The 20,064-nt window shown below is 43.9% G+C and overlaps 1 protein-coding gene across 7 annotated transcripts; it reads right to left on the minus strand.

Annotated features, from left to right (window-relative positions):
• Positions 1-2,882: 2,882 nt before the first annotated feature.
• PRR14 (proline rich 14) lies at positions 2,883-19,831 on the minus strand. 7 transcript variants are annotated; one of them, XM_081932843.1, is made up of 13 exons: positions 19,687-19,813; positions 19,190-19,563; positions 15,466-15,630; positions 15,090-15,357; positions 13,630-13,760; positions 13,293-13,548; positions 13,137-13,189; positions 12,687-12,772; positions 8,059-8,776; positions 6,610-6,709; positions 6,355-6,461; positions 5,734-5,805; positions 2,883-3,904 (listed from the first exon to the last, which is right to left on the minus strand). In XM_081932843.1, exons 3-13 carry the CDS (start codon positions 15,543-15,545, stop codon positions 3,655-3,657), a joined length of 2,121 nt encoding a protein of 706 aa, XP_081788969.1. In that variant the 5' UTR covers positions 15,546-15,630; positions 19,190-19,563; positions 19,687-19,813; the 3' UTR covers positions 2,883-3,654. The 7 variants fall into 7 exon arrangements, with proteins under 7 accessions (XP_081788969.1, XP_081788973.1, XP_081788971.1 ...); XM_081932847.1 differs by lacking the exons at positions 19,190-19,563; positions 19,687-19,813 and adding an exon at positions 18,656-18,676 and having other exon boundaries at positions 8,059-8,273; positions 8,424-8,776; XM_081932845.1 differs by lacking the exon at positions 19,190-19,563 and having other exon boundaries at positions 19,687-19,831.
• Positions 19,832-20,064: the final 233 nt, after the last annotated feature.

The raw sequence follows: 20,064 nt of genomic DNA on the forward strand, positions 1-20,064 counted from the left end.
GATGTCGTTCCCTCAACGTCTTTCAACCCCTGCCGCTGTCACTTCCGTCCTGTGGGGGTGATGTCACAGCCCTGACGTCGGGGAACGTAAGGCGGAGGAAGTGAATGGCTTCCTCTCCGCCATTGCGCGCAATGACGTCATAGCGCCTCACAGTGGGATCTTTTGAGGGGGAAGGCCCATGGACGCCTTGCGTAGTGGCCAACCCAGTTGACGTCATCAAGCGACCATGTGATCCCTCATCTTCCAACAATGGAGTGATTCCATGCGATTCTTCCTAATCAGCTGAATTCATTCAGGGGCTGTATTTTTTCAAACTTGGCCTCTTGAAGATGGGTGGACTGCAATTCCCCAACTGGCTGGAGGCTTCTGGGAGTTATAATCCACTCTTTTTAAAATGGAACTGAGGTTGCTCCCTGTTGTGCCACCAGACAGCTAAAACAGGGATCTGAAAAGCTTGCTTATCCAAGCTTACTGAATCAGATGCAATATTTTACAGTGTTAATTTTTCGCAACAGTTCATTCCTGTGAAAGAAAATTACTTTCCAGCTAATGTGTGCAAGGCAGTATATGCTGAAATCTCTCTACCTGTGCTGTTAGCATCTTCAGAAAAGATCTTAAATGAAACTTCGCAACAAATACCCTGTCCTTAGATAGTCCCAGTTGCGTGCAAAAGTTTAAGCACCTTTAATCCCTAAGTGAAAGAAACTAACATAACTTCTGTGATGTAAAAAGTTTAGCTCAACAGTTCTGCCATTCACACTCAGTTGTTTACAGATTCTAAATAAAACACGGAAATGTAATAATGCAGAAATCTGGATATCCCTCCAGTTCATTTTCCAGTTTTTTCCCCTTTTGTTTGTTAATAAAGCCCCGAAAGTGATTGACTATATAGAATACAGTTAGTCACATGAAGACAATTTTCATGAATATTACAATTCTTTTCACCTCTCAGATTGTGCTAGTTTGGGTTATTTTCAACAAACAGCTAAGAGGTTGTTAAGATTGAAAACAAAGCTTCTGACATTTAAACTTGGAAGGCAGGGGAAGGCTACGAAACTCAATAATTCCTGCCAGCAATTTTAACTCTGGGGAAGAAATGGAAGTTATATGGAATAGTTGAAATCAAGGCAAGGTTTGGAATATATAAACCAACTTTCATCCACATCTCTTCTGCTAGAAATGATCAGATCTGAACAATAGAACTCACATGTTACTTGAGCCCCTGTAGTTGATTCTGGAAGATTATCCACCAGTCCGATATTCAGTGTTGCTTGTTCTAGTATTTCTCAGCCTTCACAATTTTAATATGTAGCCTTCAACTCCCAGAATTTTGGAAGTGGAAGGCTACAATTCTTAAGATGTTAAAATTGAAAAACACTGACTTATTCAACAATCTGTGTAGAACAATTGTCAGAAGAAAACCATATCTGTGGCCTCCTAACAACTGTCGTCAGGAACAGAAATTTTAAACATATTTTCTAAAAAATAAAATCCCTGATCAAGAATGCATTTGAATAACATTTTAACAACTTTAATCACTCATGGAACATCATGTCTTTACATAACCCTAGTTTCACAGAACAGAGTTTAATAAACCCGGACTGAAAGTATGTAAAAGAAAAAACGTAATAAACCTGAAATAGTTTGGAACACTGTACTTTGAACTGATGGAACAAGAATCGAACTGTTCAGCCACAGCCATATAAAATACTTTTTGAATAGCAAAGAATGGAAAATGTGAAAAGAAAATATGATCTTGTACTGTTAGGCAGGTGAGTTGCTCTGTTATGGTTTTAGAGCATGTGGCTTCTTGTGTAGGTGCAAGGAAAAATAGGTTCACCAAATACCAACATATCCCACAGTGAAAAAATTGAAACTGAAATTGAAACCACACAGCTTGAAACTGTTGAGGTTCAGAAACACTGATCTAAAGAGCAACACAGATAGCTGGGAAAAATTAACTCTTGCAGATAAAGTAGCCCAGAATTATGGAGAGAATGGAAAAGCCATTTGTACTTCTTAACAGATTGACTTCCTTCCATAGGAACGGGGACGAATGTAGCTTGAAGCTGGATCCAGGAACATGCAATGAAATCACAGACATGCATCCCTTCAGACTGAGGGCATCCAAAAGGAACCATTCTTAAATTTGGGGAAATATCATCACTTGACAATACATTCGCTGTTTTTCTGTTATTGCAAGTGGTATAGAGCATTGTTTAAGTCTTTAATTTATTGTACGAATACATTTTGATAATACTTGTAAATAGAAGCACAGAGCAACAGGGAAGGCAACCAAATGTATTTAGGGGATTTTTTTTTTCCAACAGGAAAAAAAAAGATCTCTTGTTATTAGTTGAAAGCTGCGGCACCAAGCATGAAACAAGAGATTAAGAATACTAGTTAGTTTTCACTATTTGTTTCTTGAAATCAAAGCTTCAGGGAAAGTCAATCACAAAGACTTGGCCCTGTGACATCAAATGAAGTAGATCCATCATAGCATCTTCAGTTTGCTAGACCTGGAGGGAACACTGGCCTCGAAATGTACCTATGAGCTGTCTCAAAGGTGCTTTTTTGAAAGGCAACTGGACTGTTTTTTCCCTTGAAGAAGAGGTTTTGCTTCTCATCCAAGAAGCTTCATCAGTTCTGGCTAGATGGTGCAGGGTGGGAAAAAAACATTTACCAGTTCCCTTTTGGAAAAGCACCTTTGAGGCAACCATGAGCTGGATGACTGAGAATCTCCATAGGCATTTACCTCTGAGCTGTTTTCGGCATCCTCGTAAACAAGATCAGGAGAGGAATAACTGAAAAAGAACAACTATTTTTTTTTTTTGCTCCAAAGCAGAAAAGTTTATTAGAAATATAGATTAATACAAAAATGCAATCAACTCCCCCACCCCATCCCACCCCACCATGCCTAACAGAAATATAACCCCAGTAAGTCTATTCATACTGAAGCAGAATTCACAGCCATTCATATTTTAACAATCCTTTCTGAGACAGCTTCTTTCTGAGCTGCTTGAAACGTCTTCCCTTCCATTCCCCCCTCCCCCGCTCCGTTTATGTCTGTTTTGCTCTTTCTCTCCTATCATTCCTTTGTGATCAATGGATTTTCTGGGTTAGTCAAGATGGCAGCTACAGAAGAGGAGTAACTTGATCTCCACCTAGTTGGATACATCCCTTGAGGTCCTAAATCTGGACTAGACGATTCACATCCTCTTCTTAATTCAGGCACTGAGAGTCTGATTGTGCGTTGGAAGCAGAACGCGAGGAACGGACAACACCAATTTTGGGACCTCATCCAGTTTTTCCGACTGGTGAGCCAAAAGAAAAGGGGACTGGCACAATAAAACGTCAGGCAAGGAGGCAGCTGAGGGAGACTGCAGGGTGACATCCAGCCCCACCTTCGTAAGAACACTGTCTGTGGTTTGGAGGACAACCTAGGATCCCTGGATGATGAAACATCTGTCACTGGAGATCAAGAGGTCGGGATGACACGGAGAATAAAGAGGCCCAGGGAGTGCTCAGGGTGACTTGGTGCTTGGGGAAAAATATTAGACAATTCACGAGTAGTTTGAGAAATAACTGCTCTGGGGAAAGGGAAAAAAGATGGGAAGGAAAGGGCTCTTATAGATATTTTTCTGTAGATGGCGCTCAACACTCTTCCTCCTCCGACAGGTCATCCAGTTCAGCCAGTTTTTGCTGTAGCATCTCCTCCACATTAGCGGACTGGGGCTGGGCACGTTTTCCCTTTGCCCTAAGTCCCTTCCGGAGGTGGAGTTTGCGTTGCTTGCGGGGAAGGCCCACTTCCTGGAACTTAATTGCCCTCCTCAGCTTGCGTTGGCTGGTGAAGACAAGGGTTCCCTTGCGTTCCAGTGGTACCTCAAATATGGTCTCAAATGATCTGCAAGGAGAAAAAGGAGATGGGACACCAAATTTAAAAAGCAGAAGCTGTCTCTGAGGTTCCTTAACAGGGAGACCAGCCTTAGGCTCGTAGCTATCAAACCGGCTAAAAGGAGGACAGATCTAATTCCTCTTCGCTCCCAATATTTAGCAGCAGGGGGGAAAGCGATGCCAGTGTTCAGGCAATCATTAAGTGCAGAGCATGCTCTGGATGTAAGCAAGGCACAGAACTGTGATGTCATCAGACAATTTTAGCCATCTTCTTAATGGGTGCCCAAAAGGTCAAGAGTGAAAGAAAAGAGGAAAGGGTATAAAATGCGAGCCCAAGAAAAACGTAAAACACCTCTATAGCAAAATATCTATGGTTCCTTTTTGAATGCAGAGCCTTTTGTATTCACTGCTTGCTTGTTAAAGAACTGCTTGACCCACCCCCAGGATGTGAGAATTCTAAAGGGGGCAACAGGTGATTTATTATAGTACAGTGGTTCTTCCACATTCTCTTCACCATGGACTCCCTTTAAATACCTTTTGTGGCCACGGACCACCAAGACCACCATGGACACGGACCACCAAGACGTAACTCAAGATAACTTTTATTGTGTTTTTTTTACTGCGAGCACACTGGTCCACATTAAAAACGAAATGAAAAATGAATTCTGTTGCCTGCTCTCAAGAGCGTATATCCACCGAAATGCATATATAACACACATATACACATGCTATATGTATACATACTTACCTGCATCACCAGATTTAAATAACATTAATTCATGCCTTTGCAGACCCCCAGGACAACACTGCGTTCCCCCAGGGGTCTGCAGACCAGGGGTGGGGAACTCCTGTTATAGAGAATACCACATAAATTCTGCATGACAGCAGTAAATGGGAAGCATGAGATGAGCCTGAACCGGAATAGTCGTTCAATGATGAATTCCGTAAGCCCTCTGTGGCCCGTCAGTTAGGTGGGTGTGGTTCAATGGTGCACTTGAGTCCAACGCAATCAACGTTAACTTGCCCGTTGCTTCCTCAACAGGGAGCAAATGCTAAGGCAGTTTTCTCAAACTCAGCAATTTTTCAAGATGTGTGGATTTCAGCTCCCAGAATTTCCTCAGCCAGCATTCTGGAATTAAAGGAATGTGGGCTTCAATCACGCTGGCTGAGGGATTTCTGGGAATTCAAAGTCCACGCATGTTAAAATTGCTGAGGTTGAGAAACACTGTGCTAAAGCAACAAATCACTGATACTGTGCTTGTGCTCTTTCAATACTACTACTCCAAAGCAATTGTCTTCTACCTAGTCTAGTACAGTGATTCTCAATCTGTGGTTCGTGGATTCCTGGGGGGACAGCGATATTACCCCAGGGGATGCGGGAAGGCTTGAAGAAATATTATGATTCAAATCTTGAATTACATCTTGAGGGTCTGTGGCCACAAAATGTATTTTAAGGGGCTTCGTGGTGAAGAAAGGGTGGAGAACCTCTACTCTAGTACTTTTATATGCATTAGCTTTCTTCCACAGAGTGCCCTCCAAATAATTTGTCTCAACCTTCCTACCCAATATAGCCAGGAAATCTTCGGGTAGAAACTATCAAAGCATTTCTTTTTCAAGTGTGCTGACTCTACTTGGCTGAGTTCTAGATTGAACACAGACTATGTATTGGTGGTTTGCTTAACTATGGTCTGCAGAATTCATAATTGGTTTCACAAAGCTGCTGAGCCATAAACCAGGGTGTACAGATGGTCAGGTCCCACCACCTTGTGACTCCACCATGTATCAGCCTGGCCAACCTGGACCAAGCCCTATACAACAGCCATTAGCGGGGCTTCTCACCTCTTCTCCGTAGGTGTGTGGTAGTTCTTGTTCGTGTAGATCTCCTCCAGACTGAACACCTTCTTGTTCAGCCTGAGAAAAGAGAGAAAGGGAACATATTACCTTGGAATAACTCGGCCAGTAAGGGAAAAATATCTGTGAGATGGGATAATTGTTCTGCAGAATAATAAAGCATTTTCTTACAGTGTATAGGGTAACATTCTGCTCATTTTTTCAGACAAGTTTCTTAGCCTGCCATTTCATTAGATCTTGACAGAACTGTCCAGTGGGTCACATTGTCCACAACATCTTTGGAAAATGTTCCAGGCGTGAGGTTCCAGAATGCCCTCCTCTTTAATCCCTGTTCTCCAAAGAAGTTGATCTCTGACCCACCACCAGAAGGTACAAATCCTAGATTTGTTCCAATGCGATTGAAAACCAAATGACCCAGCAGCAGCGCTTTAACCCTGGGAAAGGCCTAGCCCTTTCTGCTTACCTACTGTCCCTTTTCTAGCTTGGAATCACGGAGAATCTGGATCCTAGGTTCTCTGACCACTATTGGGCAATCTGGAAGCCCTTTCGCACCCTCCTGCAGAAGCATTTTCATTTGGGGCTCCCAATTTGTTTAAGGCATGCTCTCACCTGACTGGACGGGGAAGCCCCATGGGGGTGAGATTGGCTTGATGCCTGGCTGGCGTCTTGCGGATTCCTATGCAGGACACCTTTTCTAATGTGTTCTCTTGGGACCCCTGCAGGTTTTAGGGAAATTAAGCGGGGATAAGCATGGACATGATGGGGAAGGCAAGCCCTATAGAGAGGCAGGGTTTGTCTTAATCCAACCCCACCCCTCACTCGCAACACTTCCTCTGTTAGGCCCTACATCAAACAGTGACTGACCTTCATCTCATCTTCGGAAAGCATCAACTGCTCTGATGCAACCATGTCTAGGCCAACCGCAGGTACCTTTTGCCCACCATCTGGGGAGAGGGAGGCCTTCCTGAAAGGGCAAAGGAAACAAATCACATACAGATCAAAGAGACTCCACATGTTGGAGACATCTGCTCATTGGTTCAGAGAGGACAGAACAGGAAAAGAACTTAAATTCAGTCTCTGCCCAATTCTTTTCCCCCTAAATTTCCAGATGTGTCACAATTGCAAACATCCCGCATTCTCCGCATGTACAACCAGGAGGTCTGTAATCCAACACTTCTTGTAGGAAAAAGAAAGCGAGCTGACTGAACAGGAAGACCTATGCAGCACAACACAGGAGTTGGAGGAAAGGTGGAAAAAAACAACAAAAAAAGTGATGGACTCCCCCTCTGCAGATTCCAGAACTAGTTAAGAATTGGACACGCAACTGTGCCTTACAGAGAAATAGATCTCAGGGGGAACATGGCCTGGTGTAACCATGATCTTAAAAAACAGCTTTTGAATACTCTTGCTCAAAGTCTTAAGCAGCAGACAATGGCCACCAACATACTCTTGGATTATAGTAGTCCTCGATGAACGACCAAAATGGAGACCAAAATTTCTGTTGCTAAGTGAGACAGTTGTTAAAACAGGTTTTGCCTCATTTTGCAACCTTTCTTGCCAAATTTGTTAATGACACGGCTGTTAAGTGAATCTGGCTTCCCTGTTGACTTTGCTTGTCAGAAGGTCGCATAAGGTGATCACATGACCCCGGGACACTGCAACCGTCATAAATATGAAACATCTGAATTTTGATCACATGACCACAGGGATGGTGCAATGGCCATAAGTGTGAAAAATGGTCAGAAGTCACTTTTTTCAATGCCGTTGTAACTTTGCTCACTAAATGAACTGTTGTAAGTCGAAGACTACAACACCCCCTGAACACCCTCTTCATTCCAGGTTCATGCTGGCTGGGAATGGGAGTCCAAGAACATGTGACCCAAAATCTCCCAAAGTAAAACAGGGGTACCCATCCCCCAAGGCCTCAGCCCACTACTGGGCCGTGGCCTGTTTAGAACTTGGCCACAGAAGCAGCAGAGCAGCAGCTCCATTTGTGCAAGCAGCAGGGGTGTGCGCCCAGCACTCGTACAAATGGACCCTCGTGGGCTCACCTGCCACTTGCGCATAACCATTCCCCCCATCAACAAGCTGGAAAGGTTGAGGATTACACCTGTAAATAGATCCAGCCTTTCGACAGAGAGGGATCAAAAATCTGTTCCTTTCTCACCCTTCCTTTCCTTTCATGGAGCAGCCAGGAAACTAAGCCTATGCCGGTGCCTTCAGGATCACCCTCACATTGTTGGGTGCGGAGCTGATGTTCTTTGAGGGGGAATAACATACGTCTTTGGGGAACAGGGAAGGGAAAGTTATTACCTGGGATGCGCTGGGTCAGGTTCATGACAGCAGGATGGTGCCAGGGAAGAATAGGAGGAAGGATCACAGTAGGTAGTGTGAACCAAGGGTCGTGGCATGAGGCGGGCAGGGGGGCTGCTGAAGGGGTACACTTCCTTACGCAGGCAGGGCAGCGTGGGACGGTCCAGTTCTCGAGATACTTCCAGACTGCAAACCGTGTGTCGGCGTTGCCGCAGCTGCAACAAGGGAGAAAGCACCGAAGAGACGCTTTGCCAAGAACAGGCTCTAGGAAAATCAGGGCAGGAGTAGCTACGTCCAAGTTGGGGCTGCGGAGCCGGCTCTCCTTGGCTCAAGCGCCACTGGCGGATGGGGGGCCTCCCGCTCACCACCAGGTGGTCAGCTTCTTCTCTCTCTTCTTCGTGGCAAGAACTCCTCTTGCGGGGACGTGGTTCAGAAATGGCAATTTTCACCTCGATTTTGACTCCCGGGCGAGGGGTGGCCGGCGGAGCTGTTGTCGCTTTGTCCCCATTTGCTGGAGGACACGGTGATGGGGACGGAGATCTTTCGACGGGCGGCAGGGATGGTTTGGACGGGCTGAGGAAGATGTCGGCAAAGGCTTCCAGTTTCGAACGCATGGTTTGGAAGACTGGGGCCAAGCCCCAGGGCCTGAAACGCGGGACCAGGGACGGACGCAAGAGGGTCGAAGCCGAGGTAGGACTGGATGTTTCAGAGGACGGACCTGATGGAAGGGGAAAGATATGGCTGTTACACAGGTGGTATCTTGGGGGCCATTGACACGAGATGTTCAAACACAGCTATGCAATGATTTATTTATAAACAGTTGTCAAGCATCTGAATGTAAATCGCATAACCATGGGGAGTGCTGCTACAGTCATAAGTGTGAAAAATGGTCATAAGTCACTTTTTTTCAGTGCCATTGAAACTTTGAATGGCCACTAGGCAAACTGTTGTCAGTTGAGGGCTACCTGTACTTCTTAACTGCCATCTACCTCAGAGTGGGGGGGGCTGATGATCTCAAAGCAACAGAGGGAGAGTTCAAAATATTTCTCTGGCCGGCATCTTTCGAAGAATGTTGTTGGTCAGGAAAAAAAACTTACTTTGGATTTAAGGAAGAGGGAACCCTTGTCTTAGCAGGTGGCAGAAGTTGGCTGATTTAGGCTGATTCAGAAGTTAAGCAATATCAGCTCAGAGGAGAGACTCCTGACCCCCAGAACATGCCAGAGAAGTTACTAGATTTGAAAGTTTAAGAAAATCCTGCCAGGAGGTAGTGGCAAACTTTTTTGTGTATTACTTACTTGCTAAATTTGTATATGCAACTATATGCATCTTGTCACATTGTGGTTCTGGGCAGCTTCCAATGTCACAAAACACCATCGAAAACAATTAGTTCATTAAAAATATTAATAATTAAATTTAAAGCATTAAAATTAACAAAAAAACATTAGGCAAAAAGGAACCTATGCCCATTTGAGTCTCAAGTCAGGTGGCAGAGCCAAGTCTTCAGCCCTTTCCAGAAGGCCGAGAAAGTGGTGGCAGGTCCCACCTTGAGGGCACGATGTTCCAAAGGGAGAAAGCCACAGCAGGAAATGCTCTGCTCCTGAACTCCCCCCCCCCAACCAAAATTCCTCAGCCGAAGGGATCAACAGTATGCCCCTTCTGCACGTGAGGCTCGGGATCGCATCCTGCCCCATACATCCCTACGGCCAATCCGCTCTCACAGAGAGGGACTTCTCCGGGTGCCATCCACTAAACAATGCCAGAGGGCGACACCCAGGAGTAGGGCCTTCTCTGTGATGAGCCCAGCCCTTTGGAATGACCTCCCCCTCGATATTAGGATTATCTCCGATCTCCGCTCCTTCCGTTCAAAACTCAAGACCCACCTTTTCCAATTATCTGGCCTGGCTCAAGCATAGTTTCATCTTATTCCTCCTGACAGTCTTTTTAAATCAGTAATTTTAAACTGGGGTATTTTAATTTTCTAATTTAATTATTATTATTTTATGTATTGTAATTGTTGTTACCTCCTCCGTGTAATATATATATGTGCTTTTATTTATTGTACGCCGCCCCGAGTCCCTTGTGGAGAGGGAGCGGCTAACAAATCAAATAAATAATAATAAATAATAATAATAAGGCCAATCCCATTGAGATGAGACATCTCCTCAGGCAGCTTGGATCCATGACCAGAACATAATGTTTTTGCCCAAAAAACTGCCTGGATCATCAACACAAAGTGTCCAACTGTCACCATATTGTCAATTTGCCTTGAAAGAAACAGTGCTTTGCTGTACAGGTAATCCTTGACTTACAACAGTTCGCTTAGTGGCCCTTTGGAAGTTAAATTAGCACTGAAAAAGCGTGACATATGATGGTTGTTCACACTTACAAAGGTTGCAGCATTCCCATGGTCATGTGATCAAAATTCAGATGCTTGGCAATTGACCCATATTTATGACGGTTGCAGTGTCCGGAGTGATCCCCTTTTGTGACTTGACGAGCAAAGTCAATGGAGGAAGCCAGATTCACTGAACAACCGTGTTACGAACTTAACAACTGCAGTAATTCATTTAACAACAATGGCAAGAAAGGTCGTAAAATGGGGCAAAGTTCACTTCATAGAAATCTTGTTTAGCAAGAGAAATTTTGGGTCCAATTGTGGTCGCAAGTCGAGGACTATCAGTACATGACATCCTTTCCAAAGAGACACAGTGCTGCAAGCGATGAGAAGGCCCAAAGTCAAAAGTACTTTAGGACATCATCGTTTTTTCTTCCTCATCTTTTCCTTCCTTTTTTCACTGTTCCTCTTTTCTTGGTCTCTTTCTCATGCACGGCAATATTGCTAAATATTTGCAAGGGTATGGTAATTCGCCTTCATTTTCTTCAACACTTGTGTCTGTAATGCTAGCATGTGTCAAGATTAATAATTGAAGGGAAAAGGAGGCATTCTCATCACAGGTCAAGATAGAAAAAAAATGTTCTTCCCTTTACACTATTGTTTCTTAACCATGGCAGGCTAGGGAATTCTGGGGATTTTAAGTCACCAAGATTAAGAAATACTATTTCTTATAGTATTATAGATTTTTTTAAATCTGGCAATCTTATGTCAAAAATGGCTAAGATGATATGAATACCTTTGAAACATTGAATTCTGTGACATGGATTTCAAGAAGACAAAACTAGCTGTTCAGTGCTCATTCTAACATTAGCAAAAGGTTTCTCACTCTCAAGCAAATATAAAAACTTGCTAGAGCCTTTTCTTTTTTCAAATTTGTTTTTTTTATTTGTTTACCCCTTAGCTTTCTTTTTTCTTTTCTTTTTTGAGGTATTAATTATTATACCTCATTATAATTCTACATTCCTTATTTGGAGAAATCATCAAAATTTAGAGTGAATTCCACTGGGAGCCATCTCATGTAAGGCAGGCTCTGAATCCCTCTAACCAAAAAGTGTTTATTGATAGAAGAGAATATTTGTAGCTCAAAGTTGAACTGTGGGGTCCTTGGTGCTCTCTGAGCTTGATGGTTTTTTTTTTTTTTGGTTTTTTTTTGTAGATGTTTCATTACCAAACTAGGTAACATTATCAGTATTAGAAGGGAGTTGAGTTTGGTCTTATTTTCATATACTAATGGCTTCACTACCAGTATTTTGATTGGTCCAGGTCCAGGTCTCTAGAGCCTTCAGACAGAGAAGGGCTATTTTGCATCCCTTCCTCAAATGTTCTTTAAAATACAGAGTTTCCCAGCATTCCTTTAGGAGCCTCCAACATGGAAACTGTGGTTACTCATCCTAAAATGAATCCTCTTTATCTGGAGCTTCAAAATTTGCTGTTTGCTGGGGAAGTGTGTAACTAAAAGTTAGTCTACATTTACTGTACATCTGACTTTGAGGATATTTCTTCATAACCAAACAAAAGTGTATTTTCTGTGCAGTTCATACCCCTTGCTCACTGGGTCAGGATGTCACAAAGCAAAGGCGACAGTTTGTAATTAACCCCCACACCACTTTTTGACTGGCAGAGTGGTGCAGCAGGCTGAGTGCTGTCACGCACCTGCCCACACAGCCAGGTATTAGGGCATAGAACTGGTTGTTAAACAATGGAGAGAGAGAGAGAGGGAGAGGGAGAGGGAGGGGGGAGGGAGGGAGAACATCTATAGTATGTAGATGCAGATAATAAAGTCAAAAAAGGTGAACATTTTTACAGAACTATAGATATGTTGAGGCCAAGCATGACAAGGACGGGGTGTGCGAGGTGCCCCTCGATATGAATGTCGTCGAGTTGGCCATGCCCACCCAGTCACATGACCAACTAGCCACACCCACAGAACTGGTAGTAAAAAAAATTGAATCCTACCACTGATACTGCCTAATACATTGGTCCAGAATCCTTGGCGATGTAAATCCCCATCTTTTCTAAATAAGTTCAGGAACAGTATTACATGACATGAATTCCTCCTTGCCTTTGCCATTCCCTCAAACAGCTTACTTTAGCATTATTTCTTTGAGGATCCTTTCCCCAAAGTGCAACCTTTGGCCACAGACAGGTTGATCACTTTTGCTATCAGTGTTTAGGTATAAACATTTTTTGCACACTATCCAAACCCCTTTATTTAATTCAGCGCGTCACCAACCTGTGTGATGCTCCAGGTCATGTAGTTCTGAAGGCACTGGCGTTTTTATGCTTGATGACAGATGAGGCAATTCTCGATGATCACTCCTGAGCAAGAGCATAAACAATGGGAAGTGATGGGCAATCGTTTTAGCTCTTCAGTCTGATGATGTTCTGGAACAGCCTTCTCCAGCTGGGCATCAGTTAGAAATTTGCCCAGCTAGTGGCATTAAAGGATAAAAAATGTTAAGCCCTCCCCAATCCAGAGATTCCAAATAAAGTAGACTTCCATTCGGGAAACTGTCCTATCAGTATGGCATTTGGCAATCACGGTACCTGGAAGGCTAACACACCTGGGGAGTGGCCCATTAAGGAAGACTATTCTCAAGATCTGTTTGCAGCACAACCATGATCCTGGTGAAGGGAAAAGGATGGCTTAATCATGCCTCCATCCTAATGTGGAAACACTCACCTGCAGGGAGGTGGAAAATTCTCCAGAAGCTCCTGGCCAACATCAGCATCCTGCTGGCGAGAAAAGAGGTCTGAACCAAAATGGGACCACCTTCCCTCTGACCCCAACCTGCAAAAGGTTTGCCCATGTGCAAATGATTTCCCGCAGCAAACTCACCTGGGCTTGGGTCAACTGACAATCCTCCAAAGCGGGAATTGGCCGATGAGCCTCCTCTTCTGGGGTGGCCCGTGTCCCCTCTCTCCCATTTATAAGAGGGACTCCATTCTGCAGGCGCTGCCTCTTGGCTTGCAAGCGCTTTGACTCGCGGCAACGAGGGGGGGAGAAACTTTGGTCCCCCAACTTCTGGCACATGTGAGCCAACTGTTCCTGAGGTTCTTTGCAAGGACGAGAACCTATCTTAGGCAGAAGGGATCTGAAGGAGCAAGACAGACAGGTAGCTGCTGACATCCACAAACCACACTATCAAACTTTTGTCTCCTGAATCCTTGCTCACCTGCACACAGTGCTATCCTGTCTGTTTCTTGAGCAGGAAACTTTGGTCTCATTCTCAAATGAGACCGGGAGGAGTTTTTTGGAAGGAAGCAAGGCAGGCCTTTGTAAAAGGGAGCATCTTTGTGGAACCTCCTGGACAGAGGGAGAGACAACCCAACTTTCAAACATCTGTAAATGTCAGAGAAAAAGCATATTTTCCTCATCCCACAGGCTAACGAAGCCTGAATCTGCGGGGGAAGACGAGCTGAATCGACCTCGGGGGGGGGGGGGCGCTCCGTTGGCTTGGAAGGAAACGGAGGAAGGGCAGAACCAGTCCAGCCAGAGCTGTTCAGGACTAGAGCAGCTCATAAGTAGAGAGAGACAGGAACAGGAGAGCCAGAGCCAGGAGATGAACAAGGACCACCACCACCCCGATCCAAAAGCACAAAGAGAAGAAAGAAGGAGAGAACAATGTAGATTGAGCCACTTATGAGGGAGGAGAGTGCCCCACCCCTCTTCAGAAGGTACACCAGGGGAATGAGACCTAAGGAGCATTTGTCTGGAACAAACGCTGAATTCATGAAGTGGTGAGTGCTGACATTTGAACCTTCCTGGATTCCTTGCATTCCGTCTGGCTTTTTGGACTAATTACCTGGATTCTTTGCTTCCTGAACTCCTTGTTTTGCCCTACTGGATTTACTGCTGTGCAGTTATAAAATGCACAGCGCTGGACTGGATTTCTTATCTTGGTTACTGTGTGCTAACCTTGCTTACTGGACTAGAGGCTGTTGAAGGTGCTTGTGACAGCTTTGCTCCAGGACTTGTAGTGTGAGGAAGTTTGGGGGCTTAGGTGGAATAATAAAGGGAAGTTAGACCTGCTCTCTGGCTGTGTTGCTTTCATGGATCATCACACAGAGAGAACTACAGATCATATGATTAACTCTCCTGTTTCAGTTATACAAAACATTGCACTTGAACGATTTTCTGCACTCCGAGAAACTCTTGCCTGTGAAGGGCATCAAATCTACCCATTTGTTCTGTGCAAGTGTCTAAATTTCAGAACAAAAGTGTTGTGAAGAGTTTTAGAGACAAGAATTGTAAGAAGTTTCTTTTTTCCTATCTCAATTCTGCCCTACCATCATAGATCAGCTCTTAGAAATGTTAGTAATTCAACCCAAATATGCATGTCATAGTATAGCATCATCAGCCCACAAATGGTTAGAAAAAGAAAAAAACAACTTGCAAGTTTGAAAAGGGTTCTACACATAAAAAAGCTTGATAAATCAAAAATTCTCTGCTTAGTAACAAACAAATAAAAAATTAGGCATCAGGCCTGTAACTTAAGAACACCCAGTCTCAACTAGTAATGAGGGAATTGCCATCTGCCTACACAAAGCCTGGGAGATACATCATCCATTCAATTTGGTAGCCTATCCCGAAAATCCCTTTTAACATTCACTCCAGGTTTTACAGCATCCTTACTGGCACTTGGGTTGTGGAAAAGTCTTCCAGATCAATAGCCAACACCTTTCGCTGTTTCTTCTCCATGGGAGATGCCACATGCCACAGGGTCTCTCCCATCCCACTGCAAGGATCCCTGCCCTCTTCTGCCTTTGGCGGGGAGCCTTGTTGGAGCCGCTGCCTCTTCTTGGGTGACCACTTTTCATCCTCACTTAAGGGGGCTGAGTTTCTGCCTCTGTCCAGGGGCTCCAGAAGACCTGCAGTGGTCCCTTCCTCCTCAGCTGCAGGCCTGCAAAAGGATACAGAGAGATTCTCAAAACAACAGCCTGATTCCTCCTCCTCCTCCTCCTTCTCCCCACTTTGAATTCCCAGCACAAAAAACATGGCAATCTCTAACCTGAATATGATTTTTCGTCGTCTGGTTATCCTCTCAAAAGTGGACAATGGTAAACAACCCCCACTAGAGGAGCATTCCATGGCTGGACTCAGACCCAACACCTTTTGGAGGTCAAGAATCGGAAAGCTCCCCCATTTCTCCACCAGAACCTCATTTCTCACCTCTCTGTGGTGGGAGAGAAATCAAATGAATAAATGTTTACTTATTTCATTAAAAAAAAACACATGCATATGTACATAAAGATTCTCCTCTGTATCTTGAAATAATTGGCAATGAGAAAAACTATATTTCATTTTAAAATATCCCCAGATCAAGGTAAGAATAATGGCAGAGTTGGGAAATGCAACATTTTTATAAAGATGGATTTTGTATGGTTAAAAAATAGCAAATTTGAGGGTTGGTGTGCCCCAAAGGGATTCTGCTCAGTTAATTGCAGTGAACTGAGTATTTTTGAAGGAAATATAAAACAATTTACAGAAGTCTAAAAAGAAAGGAAAACACCGGCAAAAAGTGATCGCATTACAAAACTAAATAACTTTAGTAATGTCAAAATACTGAGGAACTTGAAATAGTCCCTTAATATGCTACTAATTGAAGACATGTTCATAAGGCATCCAAACTACTATAACAGAGCCTCTTTAGGAAGGATTTAATTAAGGAAATAATTAAAAACTGTTTTTTAATCTTGGCAGGTTTTAAGACTTGCGGACTTCAATTCCCAGAATTCTGCGAGTTAAAGTCCACACACCTCAAATTTGCCAATGTTGAGAAACAAAGAATCAAACTCTTATGCCTCTTAGGTGTGTCATTCCCCACCTTCTTCAGTTTGGAATTTTAATCAGGCTTAATTTTTTAAAAATCATTTTTCCATCTTGGAATCAAAATGCATTTATTTAAAAGGTATTCCACCATCCACCAGTGTCTATTGTCATAAACTATTAACAGAGCTGAGCATCCTAAAAAGAAGAGGAATTCATTTTTATTGACAAATTGCCTATTTCTACACAAAGCTGCACTTCAATGGAAGTTACTTCCTGTTTTTTTAACAGCAGATCAAGTGTGTAGTGGGGGGTGCTTTTCTAAGGAGGATGGCAAACCCTGCTCTCACCTTTGAAAGGTTTGCTATTTTAAATAGTTATTCTTCTAAGCCAGTGTTCTCTACCTTGGTAATTTTTAGATGTGTGGTCTTAAACTCTCAGAATTCCTCAATCAGTATGACTGGCTAGGGAATTCTAGGAACTGGAACCCACACATCTTAGGAGTTGTCAAGGTTGAGGAAGAAATGTTCTAAATTGTGCTGCACAATACAACAGAGGTAAGTGAGGAAATGGGATTATGCCTCAGAGAAGCTAATTATGAATCATTAGCAATCATCTAAATCATATGCTACTAAGACCCATTGTTCCTCCCACAGCACTTTTCCAGGATAAAGAAAAACTGAGATAAAAAAAAGTTTTCCCGGCATGTCCGAAGATTCCTCTGTACAGTGTGTGTGCGTGTGTGTGTGTGTAGTCAGTTTTGGACTCTTGGTGACTGGCTGGACAAGTCTCAGCAGTGTTTTGGGCAAGGTTTTTGAAAATGGTTTAGCACTGACCACTTTCTAGGGCTGAGAGAGTGACTAGGCCAAAATTATCCAGCTGGCCTTGTGCCAGAATAGAATGGAATGGCATTAGGAATAGGAGTAGGAATAGAATAGAATTCTTTATTGGCCAAGTGTGACTGAACACACAAGGAATTTGTCTTTGGTGCCGATGCTCTCAGGGTACATAAAAACACAAGATGCATTAATCAAAAATCATAAGGTACAGCACTTAATGGTAGTCATAAGGTACAAATAAGCAATCAGGAAACAATCAATATAAATTGTAAGAATACAAGGAACAAAGTTACAGTCGTGCAGTCATAAGTGGGTAGGAGATGGGTAATAGGAACGATGAAGAGACTAATAGTAATAGTAATGCAGCATTATGGAATAGTCTGACAGTGGTGAGGGAATTATTTGTTTAGCAGAGTGATGGCATTTGGGGAAAAACTGTTCTTGTGTCTAATTTTCTTGGTGTGCAGTGCTCTATAGCGTCGCTTTGAGGGTAGGATAGACTAGAACACACAATCACCTGGTTTCTAGCCTGGTGGCTTGTAGTTTGTTGCCTTAGCTACTACATCAAACTGACTGCCCTATATAGTGGGATACTAGCATTGTACTATATTAAAGCAATCAAACCAGGACAGAAATCATATCCTCCCTCCATCACTCCACATCTTTTAACAACAGCAATACATGACAGACTAACATTTGCAGCTCAATTTGAGTTATTACATGATAAAATCCAAAACTGGACGTCAATTGTATCACCACCACTCAAAAAACACAAAATAGTACAGCAGCTTTCATGTTCCTTAGACTTCCAAGACAAGGTTTCTTTCACCTCAGCCTATTCCCGCCAAGCTGGCAGATGACAAATTCCTATGAAGTGAAAAGTTTTCACACACTTTCCTAGTTTGGCCTTTATTTAAAAAAAACACCTTAAAAATAGTTGACCTTAATTTAAAAAAAAAACTTAGAACAATAGACTTTCCCCCCTTACATGCAGAAACACAACATTGATTTTCCCACTCTTTTTCTTAACTAAACTGAAAACTTTCACCTTTCCACTTCTTCATTATAGATAAAAAAGGGGGTTTGGAAAAGTTGTGTGTTTGTAGGAGAAACAGCAAAGGCCAAATTAGGGGACAGGATGGAAATCAAGATAACTCATGTCAATGAGTCCCTCCAGGCTGAAATTCGAAGCCAAAAGAGTGCCAATCTTGCTACAATGATAATTTAAGGAAATGTCCATCCTGATTTTTTTGCTACAGAGTTTCCACTTAGCAAGGAAGCAGCCAGTTCAAAGTCTCTCCCATCCCATTCTTCCTCTAACGGACACTCCCCCCACCCCAAATCTTAACTTTCTGAATCACTTGGCTGGGATAACACACTCAGAATCCCTCAGTTGTGTTTGTGTGACTCTTGGCACCAGTTTTTACCAACCATTTTCACCCCATTCCTAAGACGTCTGTAAGAGGCGTGCATAAGTGCACCAACCGTCCCTGTCCTAATATTCCCTTTTCTTCGTATCCATTTCATGTATCCAAAATCATGTTTATCCTTATATATGTTATCTAATACGTTTGACTAAATAAATAAATAAACCTTCTTATTAAGCAAGAGGAGGGGGGGGGGGAGACAGAAGGAGGCATAGTAACTCAGGGCTAGGCTTGAAGCAGCTTCAACCTCGGGCTATATCAGCACTGCCATAACGTCCCCACAGAAAGGGTCGTGGTTTGTTGGTTTTAAAACTTTTAAACATGGGAGGACCTCGATTCCCAGAATTCCAGCCAGCGTGGCTGTAGGCAAGTTGAATTGAAAAAGACGGGGCTGGGGCTCAGGCAAAGCCCCGACGTTCGTTTTTGCAGCCTTTGGGCACCCCATCCTACCCAAGAAGATGTTAGAAGGGATGCGCACACACAATCTCGTAGGTCTTTCCACCCGGGCACCCCGCACCCACCCACCCTCCTTCGCCCGGCATAGAAGCCACGCTTGACGGTCACCCAGGAAGCGAGCCGAGGATGCCCGGCTGCCAGCGAAACAGCAGGAGCAGCTGCCTTCAGTTCCCACCAAGGACTCCTCCCGGGTCATCCGCCAGGCAGACCCCCACCCTCCATACTCCACGGGGGGGAATCTCACCTCCAGCCCCCGCAAGGAAGTGATAACAGTCGCGTCGCGAAACAGAGGACGGGGGTCGGTGGGGGGGAGGAGGAAACACGGTCCCATCCCTCAGGTTACCCCTTTCTCCTCTCCCCCCTCTGCTCTTTTCTCTATCAGCTCTTGGGCCCGGCCGGATCCTGCTCCGGATCCCGCCCGTCCAATAGCGGCCGGCTTTGTTTTCTGCCGCAGCCAATGGCTTCCTGTTTCTTTACTCAAGTGGCGGCTCAAGAATCGCCATCATTACTTAGGGCAGGAACGACGATTGATCTGTCGTCAAGGTCTTTATGTGGCGCCGAAGAACGCGGTCGGGAAGGGCGGGTCCGTTTTTGGTGCTAGGGATTCAGGAGGCGTGTCTTTAGAGATAGAATGGATAGTTTTAAAATCTAGTAAAGTCTTTAAAGAACCCATTTCAATTTAATTCCACCACCCCCTCCCGAAACTGATTTCCTGGCTACCAGTGAAAATATATCTCTCACCCTCATCTTTTTTAAAGGGCGCACCGTTCGGTGACGTAACCGGCAGCGCCTGATTCGGCTCCAGAGGCCTCTGTTTTTTTATTATTATTCACAGGATGAACGTTGTGAGTTCCGGGCCAATGGCCGAAGCAGGGGGGGAAATGAAACTAGACGTTGTAACTGCCCTCGGTTCGGGTCAACGTAGTGTTGAAGTCAATGGGCCCACCATTTTGAGTGTGGGCAAGAAAACAGGCTATCAAAATAAGGTACCGCATCGAAAATCGGTAGCCATTTTGGAATAAGGCAGATTCAGATGGCACCGTTTAGGGCGCCGCCATTTGAGGGGAGGCCAGAAAGTGAAGATTTAAAGGGCCAGTGCTTTCCAAACCTCTTTACTCT

Source organism: Natrix helvetica, assembly GCF_964273705.1.
Source record: "Natrix helvetica genome assembly, chromosome: Z".
NCBI classification, from domain to species: Eukaryota; Metazoa; Chordata; class Lepidosauria; order Squamata; family Natricidae; genus Natrix; species Natrix helvetica.

Bases quoted from the DNA above. Each gene is read 5' to 3' on its own strand.
- PRR14 (XM_081932841.1), bottom strand. From the start codon at position 18,702: ATGCCTCCTTCTGTCTCCCCCCCCCCCTCCTCTTGCTTAATAAGAAG. The intron at 15,358-15,465 runs GTTAGAGATTGC...ATCCTTTTGCAG, and splicing joins CGACGAAAAATCATATTCAG to GCCTGCAGCTGAGGAGGAAG. The intron at 5,806-6,354 runs GTGAGAGCATGC...CTCTTTTCTCAG, and splicing joins GGGCTTCCCCGTCCAGTCAG to GCTGAACAAGAAGGTGTTCA.